This window comes from Mytilus edulis, chromosome 8, assembly GCF_963676685.1.
Source record: "Mytilus edulis chromosome 8, xbMytEdul2.2, whole genome shotgun sequence".
NCBI lineage: Eukaryota > Metazoa > Mollusca > Bivalvia > Mytilida > Mytilidae > Mytilus > Mytilus edulis.
The window spans coordinates 54,079,956-54,100,856 of NC_092351.1; the positions used below are offsets into that span (position 1 = coordinate 54,079,956).

The 20,901-nt window shown below is 32.3% G+C and overlaps 2 protein-coding genes across 2 annotated transcripts; both read right to left on the bottom strand.

Annotated features, from left to right (window-relative positions):
• Positions 1–716: 716 nt before the first annotated feature.
• LOC139485879 (uncharacterized) lies at positions 717–2,363 on the bottom strand (the record flags this gene model as incomplete). The annotated part of the gene is made up of 1 exon (XM_071270530.1): positions 717–2,363. A coding segment is annotated over one exon (1,548 nt), but the record flags the coding sequence as incomplete, so codon positions are not given.
• A 9,400-nt stretch (positions 2,364–11,763) lies between these two features.
• Positions 11,764–18,099, bottom strand: LOC139485880 (uncharacterized). Its single transcript, XM_071270531.1, has 2 exons — positions 18,003–18,099; positions 11,764–13,940 (listed from the first exon to the last, which is right to left on the bottom strand). The coding sequence occupies exons 1-2, from the start codon at positions 18,007–18,009 to the stop codon at positions 11,980–11,982; spliced, it is 1,968 nt and encodes a 655-aa protein (XP_071126632.1). The 5' UTR covers positions 18,010–18,099; the 3' UTR covers positions 11,764–11,979.
• Between the last annotated feature and the right edge of the window lie 2,802 nt (positions 18,100–20,901).

Sequence of the window (20,901 nt, forward strand, 5' to 3'; positions counted from 1 at the left end):
GCTTCTGTAAAAAAAAATGAGCTTTGTAGTCATATAGCTTGTCAATTATGTCGGTTCATATACATCTTCGACTTTTACCGTTCCTGATGATGATAATCCAGAAAAGCTCGCGGCGCATTATATTTATAATGTCTTTTTTTCATTTTTAGTCATATATAGAAAAAAAACAAAAAAGCTTCCCTATGGTATTTTTACCTTGAAAATGGCTGCAAGTAATAGTTTTTAAATTCAAAGAATGACTGTAATATTTTTCTGTATATTCAAAATAACATAAAAAATGTAGTGCACAAAAATAACTCGCGTATGACGTCATGGTCACATAACAAAACTATGTCTATGAACTGAAAAACAGAAGACACGTTACATCCAAAATTAAATTATAGTATTGTAAGCTTTTGTGTACAGAACCGAGCCAATGTTTGAACCCGGGGTGATGTGAACAAGGCCGTTAGATACACCAATAACGTATCCATAGAAGAAAAACTACATGTTTATTGGAACTTGATTAAACTTTTGATTCCTTGGATACATTGTTGCCCATATTTTTATTCAATCAACATTTTCTCACATTTAGTGTTTTCTACAGATACAAATATAAAAATGCAGATATTGGTTACAAAGATAATTATTGCTTTAGTCGAGAAGTTAATGATAAATATCCGTCATACATTGATAATCATAACTATTATAATAGCTAATTAATTAATAGATGTTATCTATTTTAAAACAGATAAATAAAAATGTACTAACCATGTTCAATTTTTGAAACTAAGCTGAGATAACACTTTGGAATAGGTGTGTAACTAATAGTTATATCACAACGAGCTCATTAACGAAAGTCTGCGTAAAGCTGAATTATATGTGTTTTTTTGAGCTATCCTAGCTGAAAAAATGAATGCCCGACGAGCAGAGCTATTATTCCCGAATAACTGTGAAGCTATACCAAAAAGATTGTACGCCCTAGCATGTATCAGTGGACGTTCTATAAAATAATCTTCTTCGAGAATAAGATGAAAATCATGAAGGCAATCGTGTCCTTTTCTGGCATTATGTAGATGATAATGACATAGACATTTTAGAAAATAAGCATAAGCTGCAGACGAAATGTGATGCGGTTCATGCCTTACTTCCATTCTTAATTCGTTTGGTATTAACACAGATCTTTTGATAAATCTCAAATCATCTAACAGCATTATTTTCCTCAATTGAACAATACTTTTCCTCACACTTAATGGCAAGTTGAGCAATCTCGACTGAATATCAGACATATCAATGGAGTGCAACAGCTTTTCCCGAGTAAATTTTGATAAAGTATATCTGACAAGGTGTAATGCTTTACTATATTGTTTCGTCTGATAGAAAAGCGAGGCTAACATCAGCCACCCCGATATAGCGTCATGATAGATATTCTGTAGCAAAGAACAAACACAGGAATTATACAGGTTGTAATGGTCTTTATTACTACTTTTGGTACTGTTGAATGGTATTAATTGCGCAAAAAGTGAATTCTGAATGGACAAATAATATGCAAATAAATGTTTGTTAACAGAATTTTCACAGGAAACAATCTGTTGTATTCCTCTGTACATTTCTTTTTCCACTCCTGAACTTGGTATGATTAAATTTGACATGTATAATAACGGTGATTTGAGTGTTTTTTGAACCTCGAAATCGTGAAATACATTTGGTTCAATGTGAGCCATCCTTATTGATACATGAAAGTCAGAGACTTGATCTGAAAATAAAATACATCGCCAACCGTATCCATACAGGAAATGTAGTTTTTCTAACACTATTTCACGAGCATGGCCCTCTATTCTATTTTCAAACATATTGTTCTCTGGAATGAAGTAATTTAAGCAAATTGAATATTCAACGCAATATACAAGCCTACTCAAACAACGCATAAAACAAGGTATAAGATTTTCAGGTTTCCATACGGATTGTGGTAGTTCCTCTGATATCCATAACATGATTGTTTTCAAGAAATATGAACAGAGCAAATCTTTGCATTCTTGATAAGTGTCTATAACATCTTTTAAAAGAATTTTTAAGAGAGCATAGCATAATAATTGAGTGTGTGTAAAACAATGTATTAACAACTTTTCACCAACTGAAAAAGATATTCGCCATTCTGTATCCTCTTTTGATGATCCCTTAACTCCAATTGGAACAAAAAGAACTCCATGTTTTTCAATACTTCTTTTTACATCCTTGCTCGGCCAAGAGTTGATACTTGATCTTCTTATCCATTGTTCAGCTGGACATATCCATGTTTTACAATGTAGGCAATAAGCAAGGTCATACGTACCCTGTTCGTCAGATATACAAGGTCCATGAATTACTTGACGTTGAACAATAGCTTAAGATATCATATGTTGTTTATATAATGAGCTTGACAAATACTGTATTCCATTATGTTCTTCACAGTTTTTAGAAAAATATTGGTCATCACTTTTTTCCACTAGCAAATGAGTGAAACCAGGTTTTACATCGTCTGTTCTCATTGATAAATATGTAATATTAGGAATCAATCGCGGTTTTAAATATTCATAAACCTCGATGTGTGTTGAAACATACATCATATCTAAATCACTGCCTTTCATGTCAAGTCCTTCCCCGAAACTTCCACTTGTGATTACAGTTTGAAACTCGCCGCTCGTTGCATTGTCTCTGGCACTATTCATTTGTCGTATTGTTTTTACATAATGGTCTGTTCCAACTATATTTTGACACAAATAACGATACAGTGCCTTTGATGTGTTTTGCATTGCTGTGTCTGATCAATAAAGAATTGAAAAAGTTAATTCAAAAGTAAACACCGATTTAAATAAGTTAAGCGAAAGTTTTCATCTACTTATTTAAAAGTGTACCGACAATTGGAAACAGAAAAGGTGAACAGTTCTTTGTATTTAAATGTTGGGTTTTCTGATTGCTATTGTCAGAATTGTCGTTCTTGTTTGCAGTTTATGTTTTTAAAAGTTATAATTCGTTTAAATTTTCTCTGACTTAAATCACTTGTCAATATATGATCATATCAAGTTGACTTCTGAAGGTCTGACTGTTTCGAGTATTGAAGTGTTTGAAACATAAGTACGGTGATATAAAACATACGTCTACTGTTAAACCTGTTAAGCTTGGAATTCAAATATTGAGGTCTACAGTACATCAACTTCATATGTAGTTCACTGGAAAGCTTAGAGTGTTTGAATGAATCGCAAAAAAGACCGACAATGATAATAGTTTTAATTGTTATCTTATTCAAATTACAAATACTTTAAGAAATATAAAATTTCCCTAATTATAACGATAATAATGATGTCACTTTCGTTTTTAAAGTAAACGTCTTTCCATTCCTGATTTTCAATTCTTATACTTGATGTACTTTTTTGTAAAACAAACCAACGGTGATTAAGACGTCATGCATCTTTTCAAAGACCAGAAATGAATCATTTAGAAATGTATTTCTTATAAATATATATAGATAATACCTGCCATTTCTTTTTATCTGTGAGTTCACCTGCACAGTGTTTATAATCTTTTTTCGTTTCGCTTGAGTACTATAAACAGGTATTTCCATTTCTATTTCCTTTAAACACAACAATACATTACACATAGTATTTAAAGGTTTACTTGAATAAATTAATACAGTTTGTAAAAGCCATAATTGTGAACATTTTCCAAATTAACATACGTGTGTTGTAAACACTGGTTATTGTTATATATGTTATGCAAACCAACAGTTTATGATTACGTAATGAATATCTATATTTGTTAAATCCATTCAAAACTAACAGCATTATTCATTCTAATACAGGGTTTTTTTAAGCTATGTTCTATGTTTTAATATAGCTAGTAATTTAAGACTTCTGATGTGTTTCGCATTACTGGCTCTTTAAATATCTACATATAAAATATTATTTCAAATACTGCTAACAAATTTGATGATGTTTCTTTTTCTGATTTTATCCTTATAACCATGTATGACTATTTAAAAAAGCAACTTCATTGGAAATGCCGATCTATTTCAATTAGAGCGTACTTGAATTCGTATAAGACAGAAATTCTGTCAAGAAATAAGTATGACATCTTAAAACAAGTAGTACAACGTAATACAAAAATATTTTTAAAAGGCGAGCAACGGAAGTCATTTTACAGAAAAAAAACCATATCTAGCTTCAAGCTTTTTTTAACTGATTAAATGATTGACAGGCGTACTCAATGTCTAATTGATGTTAAGCATTGGCAAGAAGATTTTACCATTGCATATGGATCTTCTATAAATTATTGTCTTTCAAGTATTGCAGGGCAAGTAAATCCTGACACATATGAGCTGATAATGACAATAATGTTTTAGAAATTCATAACATCTATAGGCATAAATGTCGATAGTTGAACAAAGCATTTCTTGCGGATTATTTCAATTTCAGAAATTGGTTATATTTATCAGACAAGTCCGTGAATCGACACATTGTTTCAGGAGAATATTTCGATAAAGAATATTCGATGATGTGTGACACTTTACTGTATCGTTTTGTCTTATAGAAAATCGAAGCTACCAGAAAGAAATTCTTGATATAAAGTATATGCTATTCGGGTCTCAGACAGGGTATATACTGTGACATTCCTGGCTGAGAGCGTATATCTTTTGAATAAATGTTGCGACCTAAATTGCACTTATATTACGGATTACCCCTATCTTAATGTTTTTTTCAGTGCAGGTATTTGTTAAACATTCACAACACAGCATATATATTTATTATATGTTTATTGTTTCTTAATATTTTGAGTAATCCATTTAAATGCCCACTAAATATCCAAACAATTTTTATTCCGTTTAGAAAAAGTTTTCATAAAGTTTCAGATATCATGTTTTGTGTGTGTATGTGTGTGTGGCTTTCTTTTAATTCGGACAACTCACATCGACACACCAGAAATAATCATAGTTTTCAGATTTTTTGACTTTTAAATTAAACATATATAAAATAGCGGTAAATGATCTTACTAATCATGATTTTAATATCTAAATTGTCGATTGGATGGTATACGAATATTTGATGAAATGTTCTGTTATAATGCTTCAGTTTTTGTGTTTTTCGGAATATGTGTTAACTAACCTGGCGACAATTATCCCCTATATAAAAAGAGAGCTACGGTTATATTACCAATGAGACAACTTTCCACACGAAGTGCATGTCAGCAATATAGGCTAATGTACGAACTTCAACAATAAAAAAATCCGTACTGTATAGTCTGTTATATTTTCAATTACAAACGCGTTTTGCAGAATCTCGATATTGACGACTTCAAGTCTAAACCTCCTGATTGCACTTGTGCTAGTTCCCAATTCATATATAATCCTGCTGGCCACGTTATTACCGGTGACCTTAACATTGTTAATAACACTTCTCTACGAAATGTGTTATCGAAAGGTCCAAAATATCGTGAGCCTAAATCCATCAATTGGAAATACAACTTTAACATTTTGATAGACTCAGTCGAGGATTATGCCAGGCAATGGGCTAAACGTGAAAAGGAAGACGTAGACACTCTATCCGAATGGATTAAGGCAGTGAGGTCGTTAATACAAATCAGAATCAAGAAACTGAATGGGTCCATCAATGCCCATGCTACGTCAATCTTTAAAGACCCAAATGTTGCTAAACACTTATCCGACCTCCATGATAAATATGTTGTTGTCCCCGCAGACAAAGCCCCAAATAACATCGTTTTTGTCTGTTAAAGTCACTACATTAATTGCTTGATAAACGAATTAGGTATAGACAATTCACTTGGAAACTCAACATATACCCTCACGACACTTACCAAAGAGGAAATCCTGGATAATCATAGGTCTGTTCTTTGTTCCCTTGGTATTTCAACCAAAGATGCAGAACTGGATCTTCCATCACCGTATTGGATACCTAAACTACATAAGTGTCCTTACAAACAACGGTATATTGCTGGGTCTTCCAAGTGCTCCACGAAACCTGTTTCTAAATTATTAACATCTATTTTATCAGCAATCAAAGACGGGCTTCAAAGTTATTGTGAAACTGCCTATTCTAGAGGTGGCGTGAATCAGATGTGGATACTTAAAAATTCCAAAGATCTTTTAGAGTACATACAATCTAACTCTCTTTCATCTTGTAACAGTATTAAAACATTTGACTTTTCTACTCTCTACACAAGTATTCCACATTCCAAACTAAAAGACAAATTTAAAGAGTTGGTATTACTTTGCTTCATATAAAAGAATGGCCAACGTAGATACAAGTATCTTGTCTTAGGGAGGGATAAATCATACTTTGTAAAGAATCACTCTGATTCAAACAAAAAATTCTCTGAAACCGATATTATCAAGATGCTGGATTTCTTGATTGACAACATATTTGTAACGTTCGGAGGACATGTTTTTCAACAGACTGTCGGCATCCCAATCGGAACAAACTGTGCCCCTCTACTTGCCGACTTGTTTCTTTATTATTATGAGGCTAACTTCATACAGGAACTTCTAAGGAAGAAAGAATAGCAATATCCTTTAACTCTACTTTCCGCTATATAGATGACGTTCTTTCACTAAACAATTCAAAATTTGGTGACTATGTGGAACGCATCTATCCCATCGAATTGGAGATAAAGGATACTACAGATACAGTTAAGTCGGCTTCATATCTTGACTTACATCTAGAAATTGACAATGAGGGTCGGTTGAAAACAAAACTTTACGACAAAAGAGATGATTTCAGCTTTCCAATTGTGAACTTTCCATTTCTAAGTAGCAACATTCCAGCAGCACCTGCATACGGTGTATATATCTCCCAATTGATACGATATTCCCGTGCTTGTATTTCTTATCATGATTTTGTTGATAGAGGGTTACTGCTCATAAAGGAAGCTATTAAACCAAGAGTTCCAAATATGGTGAAGCAGAAATCATCCCTTCGTAAATTTTACGGACGCCATCACGAGTTGGTTGACCGTTATGGAATAACCGTTTCACAAATGATATCGGATATGTTCCTTACGTCGTAACTACAATTCCCTTCCCTTTCATGAATGTGACCTACCGAATTAGACTATTTACCGGATTTGTAATCACATAAGCAACACGACGGGTGCCACATGTGGAGCAGGATCTGCTTACCCTTATTTATCTAAAGAAACTTTAAACCACAAAAAGAAGAATACATGCTTAATTATTTTGATTAAATTTGAGATTCCCTACCTTGACATGGTGAAAAATTCAATAAATGGTCAACTAATGAATTACGAAATCTAGATTATAGCTTGATAAAAGATACGAAAACACCTTTAGAGTTGTTTGTTATACTCTAAAGACCATTAAAAAATCAAGAATCAATGTATTCTGATGAATAGAAGCGGTAAAGTTATAATTTGTATCACTTATTGATATTTCTGCCTTTTTTGCAAGAGTTATCTCCTTTTTCAATGCAAATCTCTATAGGAATTTTAAATGGTGATTTTTTTAGTCTTCTTCAAGTTAGATTTTATGGAACTTTTTTCTGTGTATATTTGGGGTATAATGCTAAAGAATAAAACTTTAAAATCTTCTGTTGCAATTACTTTCGGGTAAGGGTCAAATTTATGCTAGATTGACTGGACTAAAAACACAACGGAATAGTTAAATATCAGAACGATTCATGGCATGCCATTAAAAAGGTTAAAGTTGCAATGAAAAGAGTATCTGCGGGACCAAAATATTTAAAAGAAAAGTCCTGGAATATAGAACTACAGGACAAGGTGGAATCAGTTGCCACAAATTTCGTTGGGCCGTTAGAAACTGTGGAGAAAATCCAAAAGAATTTAAGGATGTATTGCTAAATATTGTGGAACATTATAAAAACAATCACCAGAAATGTCATCCTGATTCACGATGTAAACGTGATACAAACTACGAACCTACGCGGATAATTCTTTCAATACCAATTGTACTTCTTCTATGTGTTAATCGGAAATCTACAATTTACACCCACCCCAAGGATTATGTGTTAGCCAAAGATACATGTTATGTTGAGAGCTTTAACAATACTATGAACATGTTCCAAGATACAATAATCGCTTTTAGTACTGAAAATTACCAAGCTGGAAGTCAGTTGGCGGTTTGTCATTGGAAAGAAAATGTTGATCGCGATTTCATATTGATCTGGGACCCAAACCGGTGAAATGCACAAAAAAGTAACATTAGCAAAAAAAACCTATAAGTCTCCAACTTATAATCACAGACAGTGTATTTGGGCTAGACTAGGCACATAAATTCATTTTATTAGAGAAAATTAAAGAAGAATTAATTTATTCTTTCGACTTTTAACCTTATACATCGCGAGTTCGAGTCTTTTTTTCTTACAAACTATAAATGTTTGTAATTATCCTTAGGTCGAAGGTATCAACTGTGTAGAGCAGAATATCAAACATGAGAAGTTCATGTAGCCTATAAAACATGTCTACTGCCGAACTATTTATAAGATGTTTATATTGATTAATTCAACTATCAATTAGAAAAAAGGATAGAGATGTGAATACGAGATTTGTTTAAACATTGGTCATGTGTGCCCTTAATCAATTGTGACTGTTAAACCAAATCGATAAATTGGTTACCTAAATATAAATACAGTGGAGCATACAGATACGTCTTAATTCAGCACGATTTTACCCTGGTCAAGTAAAACACGTTAATTCCAAGCGATGTTAATATACGAACAGATACCATGTACCAGAACAAGTAGTAACCAGACAGCCAACACACTATTACAATGTCCGAGCATACTCCGTCCGTCTGGGTTTGTAAATTGACCATTAAACAATCGTATTGACTTTTGGTGTCTAAAAGGACAGACAAATACACAAATATTTAAAAGGACAAACATACACATTCATAATCATTACAGGTGAATATGCCAAAAAAGAATATTAGAGTTAAACCAGCGAGGTAAAAGAAAGACATTTCAGCCGAAAAAATGTAACTAGCGTCCGCAAATTTTTTTTTGGTATTTAAAGGGCAGGTTTCTTATTATTTGTTTTAAAATTTACTTTCACATGTGAACATATTTACTTCTTGTATATTGCCCTTTTTAAAATAATACTTGTACACACCCGCGAAATCGCGCGCATACACAGCTTGTAAACTGTTGTAGGATGAATTTTTGTAAAAGATATTATGACTGGAGAATTTCATATAAGGTATCAAAAGCACTCTCTCCTTTTTCCAAAAGTCCGTTATGTGTTTCCTTCGTGTTAAATTCAATTATGTTCATGTATCTGGCGTTATACAATAATTATTCTTCCCCTTTGCTACAATGCATTTTTTGGTAAAAGTCAAATTAAGTTAAAATTTGTACCGCTTCAAACATGAAATAAATGAAACTGCTTATAGACCATTATTATTCTAATAAAATGTGCTTCTATGACATTCCATCAGTGTTTTTTCCTTTTGAGAGCCCTATTACCATGCCAATGGTAGGATTTGAATCTCGTATAAATGACTAAGGCTCGTTTATGGGGTGGTCTGAGGGGCCCTGGTCCCAATATACCGGGCTTAAAAACATGAAATCCCGAGGTTTGTATTTTAACGAAATTCATATCCCGACATCCCGAAATTATAAAAAATATATTCCCGCATCCCGTAAAGATCAATCCCGAAATCATGGGCTTAAAACACCCGATCTCGACGTCCCGAATAAGTCCTCTAATCTCTACCCTACTTTCATTTCGGTCAAACCACTACTTTCACTTTCAACAATAAATTTGTATGCCCCAGTTATGGGAATTATGTTTTCTAGTCTGTTCGTCCGTTCGTCCGTCCAACTGTCCCGCTTTAGCTTGAAGTTTTTGTCGAGGTAGTTTTTGATGAAGTTGAAGTCCAACCAACTCGAAACTTAGTAAATATGTTCCCTGTGATATGATCTGTCTAATTTTAATGCCAAATTAGAGATTTTACCCCAATTCACGGTCAACTTAAACAGTAAATGATAGTGCCGATGTGGCATCCGTATACTCTGGACACATTCTTGTTTCCAAATGTTTTACTTATTTCAATATATATGCAACTGGTATGACCCCTTAGATAGTAAATATTCAAGAAAAAAGTAGACAGAATACAGAGAGTCTCTGTATATTAAAGTAGTGTAATCGTAGTTTACATTTGCATAAACGCGAAAAAATATCCGGACACCTATTTTGTCGTTTTTTCCCCAAATAACTCAATCTGAATAATCATAAGAATGGATTACAAATGCGACTATGCATGTTACCTGAAGAACACAGAGGCATGATGATTTATTTATTGTGGAAGGAAGAGAAACGACACACAAAATGAGGTCTTCTCGTTTAAAAATATAGATTCGTTATAAATACTTTTCGTCCTGTGTTAAGTAGGGATGGCAACGAGTACTCGAGTACTCGGGTACTCGATCGGAAGGCCGAGTACTCGAGTACAGTTTTAGTACTCGGATACTCGTTTGCCTGTTAAACATTTTGAGATATAATTTCTCCTCACATTTCCACTCACTTTAGATGTTTAGTTCAGTTGAAATATCCCCTTCGTAATACTAAATAAAATCAATTAGCAACATAATGATATGTTTATCCTGAGGATACTAGTAGTTCCAGCAACGTCCTTTCCTTCCGAGGGAACGTTTTCATGTGCACTACTTGTAACAAAAAATAGAAAGTCAAACAGTATTTCGTCTGAAATTGTTGACCAGATCATTTTTCTTAACAAGAATAAAATCAAAGTGACCTGCGGTAAATCATACGCTACTGATTAGAGACATTTTTAACGGTGTTTGTACACGGTTCAACACTTTGAAATTCATGGATTATTAATCAACTCATCTCAAGCCGTAAAAAAATTACATTTGTTTGTTAGTCAAGACTTCTATGTAAACGTGATTGGTATGAGATGTACATTTAAATTAATTAAAATACTCTGTATTTGAAACTTAACTAGTACTGTATTGTTGTACAATTTTAAAATACGTGAAAGTATTGGAGCGACACTTAAACCCAAAAGTCGAAAATAAACTGACAGCGCCATGGCTAAAAAAAAGGAGAAAATCAGATAAACGATAGTGCAAAAAAAAAACCCAACAACACAGAAGACTTAATACTAAGCAACACGAAAAAGCACAATTAATTTGAAGTCCAATATTGTTGTTGACAAATTAATTTACAAGTCGTTTATAAAAAATACCATCTCCTCAGGAACAGATGATACATATATTATCTACTTTGTTTGACTTTTTATGCACATATTTTTGACTTTATTGGAATTTGGTTCATGATTACGTACACAAACAATAATTGCTATTATGATAGGTTATTTGTAGAAACGGCGGTCGGTAATTCATTGTTTAATCGACAAAAAAAGAAAGAGAATCAAGCTATGTTTGTAGTACGTTTGTCTTTCGTTAATATGTTTATGGAAGGTAATAACAAAAACACTGCATCCAACCTAAAATATAATCTTTTCAAAAGACGTTTAAGATTCTTCCGAGTACTCGCGAGTACTCGAGTATCATGACTGAGTATCCGAGTATTGATTTTCAGATCTTTTGACATCCCTAGTTTTAAGCGAAGTTATCCTTTGTAGTTCTTGTATGTTTTTAACAAATTAACTACAAAAGAGAAAAGGGGCATATGGAAGAGTATTATCCCTTCTTCGTTTCTGTCATTCTTTAATCTGCTCCTTATTCCATAGTCTATAACCGTCTCTGCAACCACAAAAAAAAAATTATGAAAAAGTTATGAATAGAGTTTTATTTGTTCATGATAAAAACAACTTTCAAATGGTTACAACAATCAACATGTACGATATCCTACTTGTACAAAATTTCTTATTTTAAGATTTGTACTTAACAAAATATCCAGTTCTAGAAAACCAAAATATCGATTGAATCGAAATACATGCTAAATGTGTTTTACAGTCTTTTACGAGTAGTTCAACTGAATGCACAAATATCACAATGAGTTCATTAGTGTTAGTCTCTTAACGGAAGTATTTAAACTGTAATCCGGCTCTATTTCAACCGACTGCATGAATGATTGTCGGGCAGATTCGTTATCTCCTAATATCTGAAAAACAATTCCAAGAATAGTGTATGCTTTAGAATGGTATTGTTTACTATTTTCTATAAAATATTTTTCGCTTATAACATTTTGTAAAGTGTGGAGGCAATCCTGACATTGTCTGGCATTATTGAGTTGATAATGACACAACAACTTTAGAAAATAACCATACACTATAGAGGAAATACGATATGCTCCATTTTCCACTTCCATTTGAAGTTCGTTTGGTATAAGCCAAGAGTTCTGTAAAAATTTCATATAATGAATGAGCATTATTTTCCACAATTGTACAATACTGATATTCTGGAATAATTTCAGTTTAAGGGTTTGATAATGAATATCCGACATATCCATGAAAATTTGTAGTTTTTCGGGAGAACATTTCGATATAGAATATGCGATGATGTGTAATGCCTTACTATACTGTTTAGACTTATAGAAAAACGATGCTAACATCAGCCATCCAGAAACAGCGTCGTGATAGATATTCTGTAACAGAGTACAAAGACTGGATTTATCCTGCTTGTATTGATGTTTATTACCTTTTCTAGTACTATTCAGTGGAGCAGACTGCGCATATTGTGAACCCATCGATGACATGTAGTATGTATATAAGTATTTAAGTGAGGAATTGTCACTGGAAACTATCTGGTGTATTCCTTTTTTGGATTTATTAGTGTTCAAATCACTAGTAGTATCATTTGCCAAATATAATAATTCGGAATTAAGTGGTTTTAAGATCTCGATAGTGTGCAATGTGTATGGTTCGATGTGATCCTTCCCCATTGATTCATGAAAATTAGATAACTGATTTGAAAATAAGATGCATCGCCATCCGTAACTGTGTAGGGTATACAATTTCTCCAACAGTATTTCACGAGCGCGTCCCTCTATTTTGTTCTCAAACATGTTGTTCTCTGGAATGAAGTAATGTAAACAAACTGAATACTCAACTGAATACACCAGTCTGATAAAACATCGCATGAAACAAGGTATAAGATTTTCTGGTTTCCATATTGATTGTGGTAATTCTTCTGATATCCAGAAAATTATTGTTTTCAAGAAATATGAACAGAGTAAATCTTCACATTCGGTGTAGGTTGTTATAACATCTTTCAAAAGGATTTTTAGGAGGGCATAACACATCAATTGAGTGTGTGTAAAAGTATTAATTAGAAATTTTTCACCAACAGAAAAAGAAATTCGCCATTCTATATCCTCTTTTGGCGATCCCTTAACTCCGATTGGTACAAAAAGTACTCCATGTTTTAAAATACTTTGTTTGACATTATAACTTGGCCATGAGTTATTTGATCTTGTTATCCAATGTGATGCTTGTGATATCCAGGTTCTACAATGTAAGCATATGGCATGGTCAAACTTTCCTTTTTTGTCAGATAAGCATGGTCCATGTATTACAGTGCTATCTATATTACACATGAACTTTTGTTTTAATAATGCGCTCGAGAAATAATGTTTGCCATTATATTCCTCAAAGTCTTGACATAGAAATTGAGAATATACTTGTTCTTGTACTAGTAACTGAGTGAAACCAGGTTTTACATCATCTGTTTCCATTAACACATATTGAACATTTGAATTGTAAGCCGTTTTGATGTCTTCATAAACCTCCATGATTTTAATTACATACATCAAATCCAAATCACTTCCTCTCATCTCAAGTCCTTCACCAAAACTCCCACTTGTGATAAAGGTTTTATCAGTATCGCTGTAGCATAAATCATCCCTGACGGCATTCATAAGTCTGAGATTTTTAACATAATTCTCAGATCCCACTATGTTGTGACACATATAACGATACAGTGCTAATGATATAGGTTTTGTTTCTATGTCTGAAATGACATGAAATATATAAATTATGAAGTAATAGGGATACATAGATCTACTATAATAAAATTGAAATTCAGCTTCAGTGAGTTGTTAAGATGACAATTTTTCATAACAACAGACGAAGAGATTTTGAAATGACTTTGTTGATTGTAATAAAATAATTGATGTCTACCATTTCCAATGTGATAGTCATACTCAACATCTCCATTTGCTCCCATGTCGAAGATAAACTGAAAACACACGCACAAAAAAAATGTCCTTTTTAAACTAGTAATCGAAAACAGTTTGAATATTTCTTAGTTAATTGTATGTCTTAATTTTCTAACCTTCCATTTCCTTTTGTCTGTTAATCTTTGATATGATTTGGTCGGGATAAATTATTTATGTAATTTTTTTTTCAGGAAAAAAAACACAACATTTCATTGTCCTGGTTATAATTCATAATTTAGAAAATACAGATTAGTATTTATAATATTTCAGTATCATAGTTTGATATGTATGGCTTTTTTGTTCCTTTAATTGGAGATCTAGTTTTTAAACAAATACTTCTTCTTTTAAAATTTTCCTTCCCTCCTCCCTCCCCTTAATAAAATGAGTTTGCCCCATTGTTGTTTTTATTGCTGTATGTAAGATATTTATATATTATTTAGGAACATTATTTTTCAACTACATTATATAACCAAGACAAATTAACTGATATGGATTTTGTAGTTCATGGACCATGTATATCTTACACAGAAGGAACGTATGACCATGCCATATGCTTACATTGTCCAACATGGGTATCAAAAGCATCACAATGGAAAACAAGATTAAATAACTCATGGCCAAGTTATAACTATAACAAATTATTATAAAACATGGGGTACGTTTTGCACGAATCGGAGTTAACGGATCTCCAAAAGAATGGCGATTTTTTTTTCTGTTGGTGAGAAGCTATTATAAGACACAACACAGATCGTATTCCTGAAATTTTTGACATTGTTATTTTTAACCCATGTCGTTATTTTAAAATAATCACATCTTTCTGTTACGATTTGAATAGATACCTATTGTCAGATATTTATACCATCTTATAATCAATCATATGATCGATTCACAATGAATATTTGTGATACTAATTAAATTGTAAAATTCGACAAAAGCTGACTGGGTAATAAAACTGTCGTTTTAGGGAGTAACATTTGTTCTCGATTGCAAATGCACACTGTTTATACCATAAAGTGATCTTGGTTTCAAACATTTGACTGATCTGCCCTGATCATATTCATTATAAAATTGAAAATGGAAATGGAAAATGTGTCAAAGAGACAACAACCCGACCACAGAAAAAACAACAGCAGAAGGTTACCAACAGGTCTTCAATGTAGCGAGAAATTCCCGCACCCGGAGGCGTCCTTCTATAGCTGGCCCCTAAACAAATATATACTAGTTCAGTGACAATGAACGCCATACTAACTTCCAAATTGTACACAAGAAACTAAAATTAAAATAATACAAAACTAACAAAGGCAAGAGGCTCCTGACTTGGGACAGGCGTAAAAATGCGGCGGGGTTAAACATGTTTATGAGATCTATAGATTTACAATCAATGTAGAAGAATAAAGTCCAACTTGTTGTTATATAAAAACATAAAAAAAAATCAAACTATTCCCGTCTGACAATAAAACAAATGCCGAAGAATGGGATTTGACGTTCGTGACACAACGCGGGGTATATTCTATACACAGAGACATCAAGAAGACATTACATTCAATGCTGCGTGTAGGTAGAGTGATGCACGTTAAAGATGTGATACTACACCTCATTTTGTGTTCGTACCAGGATATGTTGCTTGTGGCTGTCCGTATGTTCATTACTTTAATCCGATTTACCTAGTTTGCAGAACCTTCTATTTGGATATTTGCTGTATTTGTTATCGTTTGGAATAAAAAGGAATATAAATATAATTGTGTTTGCGATTTTCATATTCTGCATTAAAAAGTAAAATTACAAAAATACTGATCTCAAAGGAAAAATCAAATATGACAGTTCCTTATCAAATGGCTCAATCAAAATTTCAAACACATCAAACGAATAGGAAACAACTGTAATATTCCTGACTTGGTACATGCATTTCATTATGTAGAAAATGGTGGATTAACCCTGGTTTTTTAGCTAGATAAACCTCTCACATGTATGACAGTCGCATACAATTTCGTTATATTGACACTAATGTGGATACAAGGCATTAATGTCAAAAATAAGGGTACATCAATCTTAGGAGGAGCGTTCGTATTGCTGTCACTCGGATGTATTTAAGGGGCTCGCGGGTACAAATCATTTTTTTTAGGTATAGGATTTTGCTATTTTTTTCTATGAATAAACTTTATCCTACAGGTATATTTAGTAAAAAATTGAAATAAAAATATTAGGTCGCCTTTCATTTAAGCTCACAATCTGCCTTCGAAAGAAACATGCATTTTTGTTAAGTTACTTTTTTCTGTTGAACAAATAGGAGAAAAAACGGTAACATCGAAGTAAAAATATAGAAATCGCTTAAATTTTACAGTAGTTTAGTTTAAAGGGTCACTAGCTGTCAAGTTCATGTTTACCGATTCAAATCAAATTCTCATATTTGATTTATAACAATGAAAAACATTATCCAAACTATTAAATGTCTGAAATAAACAATAAATAGGAGACGGGCATGAACATTCTTAGCTTCGTTTCGTGTGTTTTTTAGTCTATACGCCATCTAATTGATTATCGAGTTGACCTCTAAAGTCATCCGATGACCATTTTTAAGCGATGTAAACATAAATTATAGATATTGATAGATTAAGGAAACTCGTGCTATTGGATTATTCTAGGTCTATTTAATTTCATATCATAGATGAAAATTAAATGTTTATCATCTTGTTTACTTGTATAAGAATGACTTTTTGTAGATCGAATCAGTCAATCAAATGATTTACCTTTGTTTCATTTTCAATGTTGACATTCTTTTCCTTAGACATACAATTCAGTGACACGTGTTATCCATCTCAAGTCAAGGGGTAAACTTGAAGTTCAAATGTATATGGATTCAATGAGGTTGAAATATTCACTCGTAAGTGAATAATTCATAATCAATGTTTTTAAGCTGATTTTGACAATATTAAACCATACTGGCTTCTAAAAGCTAATTTTTATTTCACTATTTGCAATTGATTATTGATTGAGCAAAAAATAAATTATATTATATTTATTATATTTCTCGAAGCTAGTGCCAAGTACAGCTTATTTGAAAATGATAATAAAAAATGTAGGTCATTGATGAATTAAAAAAGATATTGTTGGCATTTTTTCACCAAAGGGAGATAATTTGGAGCTTTTTCAAAAATATAAACATTGTAAAAGTCATTTGGGGCCACAACGATTTTTTGGGGGTTAAATTTTGTACCATATCATAACGTAACAACTGGTAGTGTGATAAATAAAGTTTGTAATGAAAACAAAATGTTCAAATTTTTGCTGATGTTTTTGTACCCTCGAGCCTCCTTCAATACCGAATTCATGTTCATGCAATGCTTAATTTTGAAGGTAACCTCTTAACTACGGTAAGCATTTTGTTGTCCATATAGCTATACCGAGCATTAGAGAGGTAAAACAAAATGTGTCAAATACGATATCTTTCTATGTTGAAATTAACATAAAACATCGCAAGAGAGTATACCTTTGATTCTTACTAGAAAAATAAGAATGAGTGTACTTAGAAGTTGACCCTTAAAGCACATTCAAAGGGCAATTATTTTATTTGAAAATGCTTTCTCGAAACCAACCTTTTTTCAGTTATACAGTTAACAGACTATGTATATATGTATTTTAGTACGCTCTTCTTTTGTTTTAAAATTCAAAAAGAAAGTTTTCGAAATTTAAAAGTGTCATCAAAATATATTTACTCTGAATATTAACGTGTACACATAAAATTAATGATCATATATAAATACAGACATTCTTAGACAATTATGTAAACGTTATGATGTATACAAGTTTATCATTTAAGGATCATACAGAATTAACAACATCAGTATATAACATACCTGTCATCGTAGTTGATCTGTTACCGTTAACGTGGCAATCTGTGTTCTCGTTTCTAACTGTAATTGTTTGCTATTCTATTTAAATATCAAAATACCACCTACACATTACTTATGGCTGTATGTCAATCATACTTTTTCATTGGATAAGTTTATCATGTAAGCATATTGTTATAAGTAGCAGTCAAAGGTTAAACCATAATTTAGCAATAGACGGAAATAGAAAGAAGGTTGAGGTACAATAGACGGAAAAGGTGTCTTGAATATTTAATTTTAGAAAATGATAAAAAGAATGGATCAAACTACCAACAATTTACACATTTTCCATTAAGTAGATATACATGTAAGAGACATCCATAATGCAATTCACAACAATCGATAATATTAATGATCATATATAAATAAATACATTCTTAGAAAACGTCAATTATATAAACGTTATGTTGTATACTAGTTTATCATTTAAAGATCATGCAGAATTAACAACTTCAGTGTCTGATTGCAGTTGAGATTAAAGAACAAATAAGAATGTTACTAAGCAAAAAAGCAGATATTTTTATAAGGTCGGCACATATAAAGAAAATAGTAAATTGTAGAGCTTATAATACATAAACAGGTACAAAAGAATTACCAAAAATATACGGAAAGGTAGCAAAAACCACGAAAGCCAACAAGACCAAATTGATATTGAAATCCAAACATAGATATATAAACCACGCTCAACGTACATTTAAACAGAAGATGTGAGATGATTGCTGATGAGACACCTGTCAAAAATAGACCAAATGACACAGAATTTCACATTATAGGTCACCATACGGACTTTCTTTACTAGACTTCACGTCGTAAAACTATAACTCACAACAGAATAGACGCACAATGCAATCTTAAAACAGGATAACCACAAACTAGAACGAAGAAATTAATAAAGGCAAGTATTTGGTACATGGATTATAATCAGGTCTGTTGCGCATTTTTACTTTCTACACTTTTTATCAGCAAATTTCAATATGATTTAATATTATGAACGCAAGGGAAGATATATATTTAAACAATACATCTAGTTTTCAATTTCCTTTTAACAGGAAGTTTTCACTACCACTTAAAAACCTAATAATAAATATAGTTGTATTCATATTCGTTCATAACACATAACAAAGGAAGCATTTTTGCTTTTATAAAGAACATTTTTTCGACAAAAACTTATTTTATCATGTACATTTTAACACGCTTCATCGATTGAATTTTGTTTACTGTAGACAAATGTTAAGTAAGTGGCAAATATTTCATACATATTCGGAATGAGAACATAAAAATTAGAAACAATAGGTGGGCTTGGTTCAACCAGGATGAAATACAATGGATAAGGGCTGTCATTGAAAAAGGGTAATTTTGATAGGGACAGTATTTTAGCCTAATCTGATTCCCTGTTTTGCCAGGCAGTTTACTGACGATCGGACGAAACCGAAGATGCCAATACTGCATGACTATATTTCGGTACCAATTTCAAACGTTCGAACAAATTCACCTGACCGACAAGACGCCAGATCGTTTTTTAATAAAAAGTAACAAAAGAGAGATCAAAATAAGAATCATATTCATATATAACATGTATAACGAAATTTATGAACGTCTTCCGAAGTTTTGTGTTACTTGAGTGTTTAATTTCATTTTAATTCCCCCGACTAAAACATGTTCCTTCATGTCCATCTTTTTCCATACAAGGTTTGGTCACAGACGGATAAACGTAGGGACTTAATACAAGGTTGTCAACATATATTTTACCTTATTAATGTAGTGCCCAATGGATTGTGTTATCATCTTGAGATTTCATTTCAGGGATACTGAGAATTCATTAATATTCGAGACAAAATTTCGTGGATTTTGTGGGTACAGGGGAAACACGAATTTGAATTTTCAACCAATTGCAAATTAACCAAGGATTCAATGCAGACTTGTGTCAGAATCACAAAATTAAACATCAACGATAATGCAATTTTAACCTAACCATGAAAATTGGTATTCACGAAAATAAATGAATTCACAGTATTGAAGATTATAATATATGTTTGTTAGCATTTTTTTTATTAAGAGATTGATGTAGATAGATGTAAGTCAAGAGTATAAGAAGAAGAAAACTAGAGGCTCTCAAGAACCAGTGTCGCTGACCGGTATCTACTGTGGTTGGGAAATCATGTTTTATAAAGATTTAATCACTCCAGATCAGATTTGCTCTAAATACTTCCGTTTGGGAATAAAAGCCAAAAACTGCATTTTACCCCTATGATTTTTTTAGCCATATCGACCATGTTGGTTGGGATGCAGAGTCATCGGGCACATTTTTTAAATAAGATACCCTTATGATGATTTCGGTTAATTTTGTGTCAGCAGAGTCAGAGAAGACGATTTGTGAAAAAGATTACAAAGAAATTGTAAAAAATTTACTTAAAAAGGCAATAAGGGACAATTTTGATTAAGTTGACTTATTTGTAGATCTTACTTTGCTTACCATTATGGCTGTGTATAGTCTATCTCTAACTATAAAAGTATTCAAAATAATAACCAAAAACTGCCAAATTTAATTAAATAAACAATGCAGGGACAGCAACCCAAAAAAGCATGTCGGATTCGTTTGAAAATTTCAGTGCAGATAGATCTTAACTTTGTATATATGTTAACCCCATGTCATATTTGCTCTAAATGCTAAAGTTTCAGAGATAAAAGCCAAAAAATCCTTTTAACACCTATGATCTTTTTTAGCCATGTCAGCCATGTTGGTTGAAGTGTGGAGGTAAACGCACACAACTTTTATAAACTAGACATTCTAATAATGATTGTGGCCAAGTTTTGTTAATTCGGCCCAGAGTTTAAGAGCAGAATATTTTTGTAAAAGTTTATGACG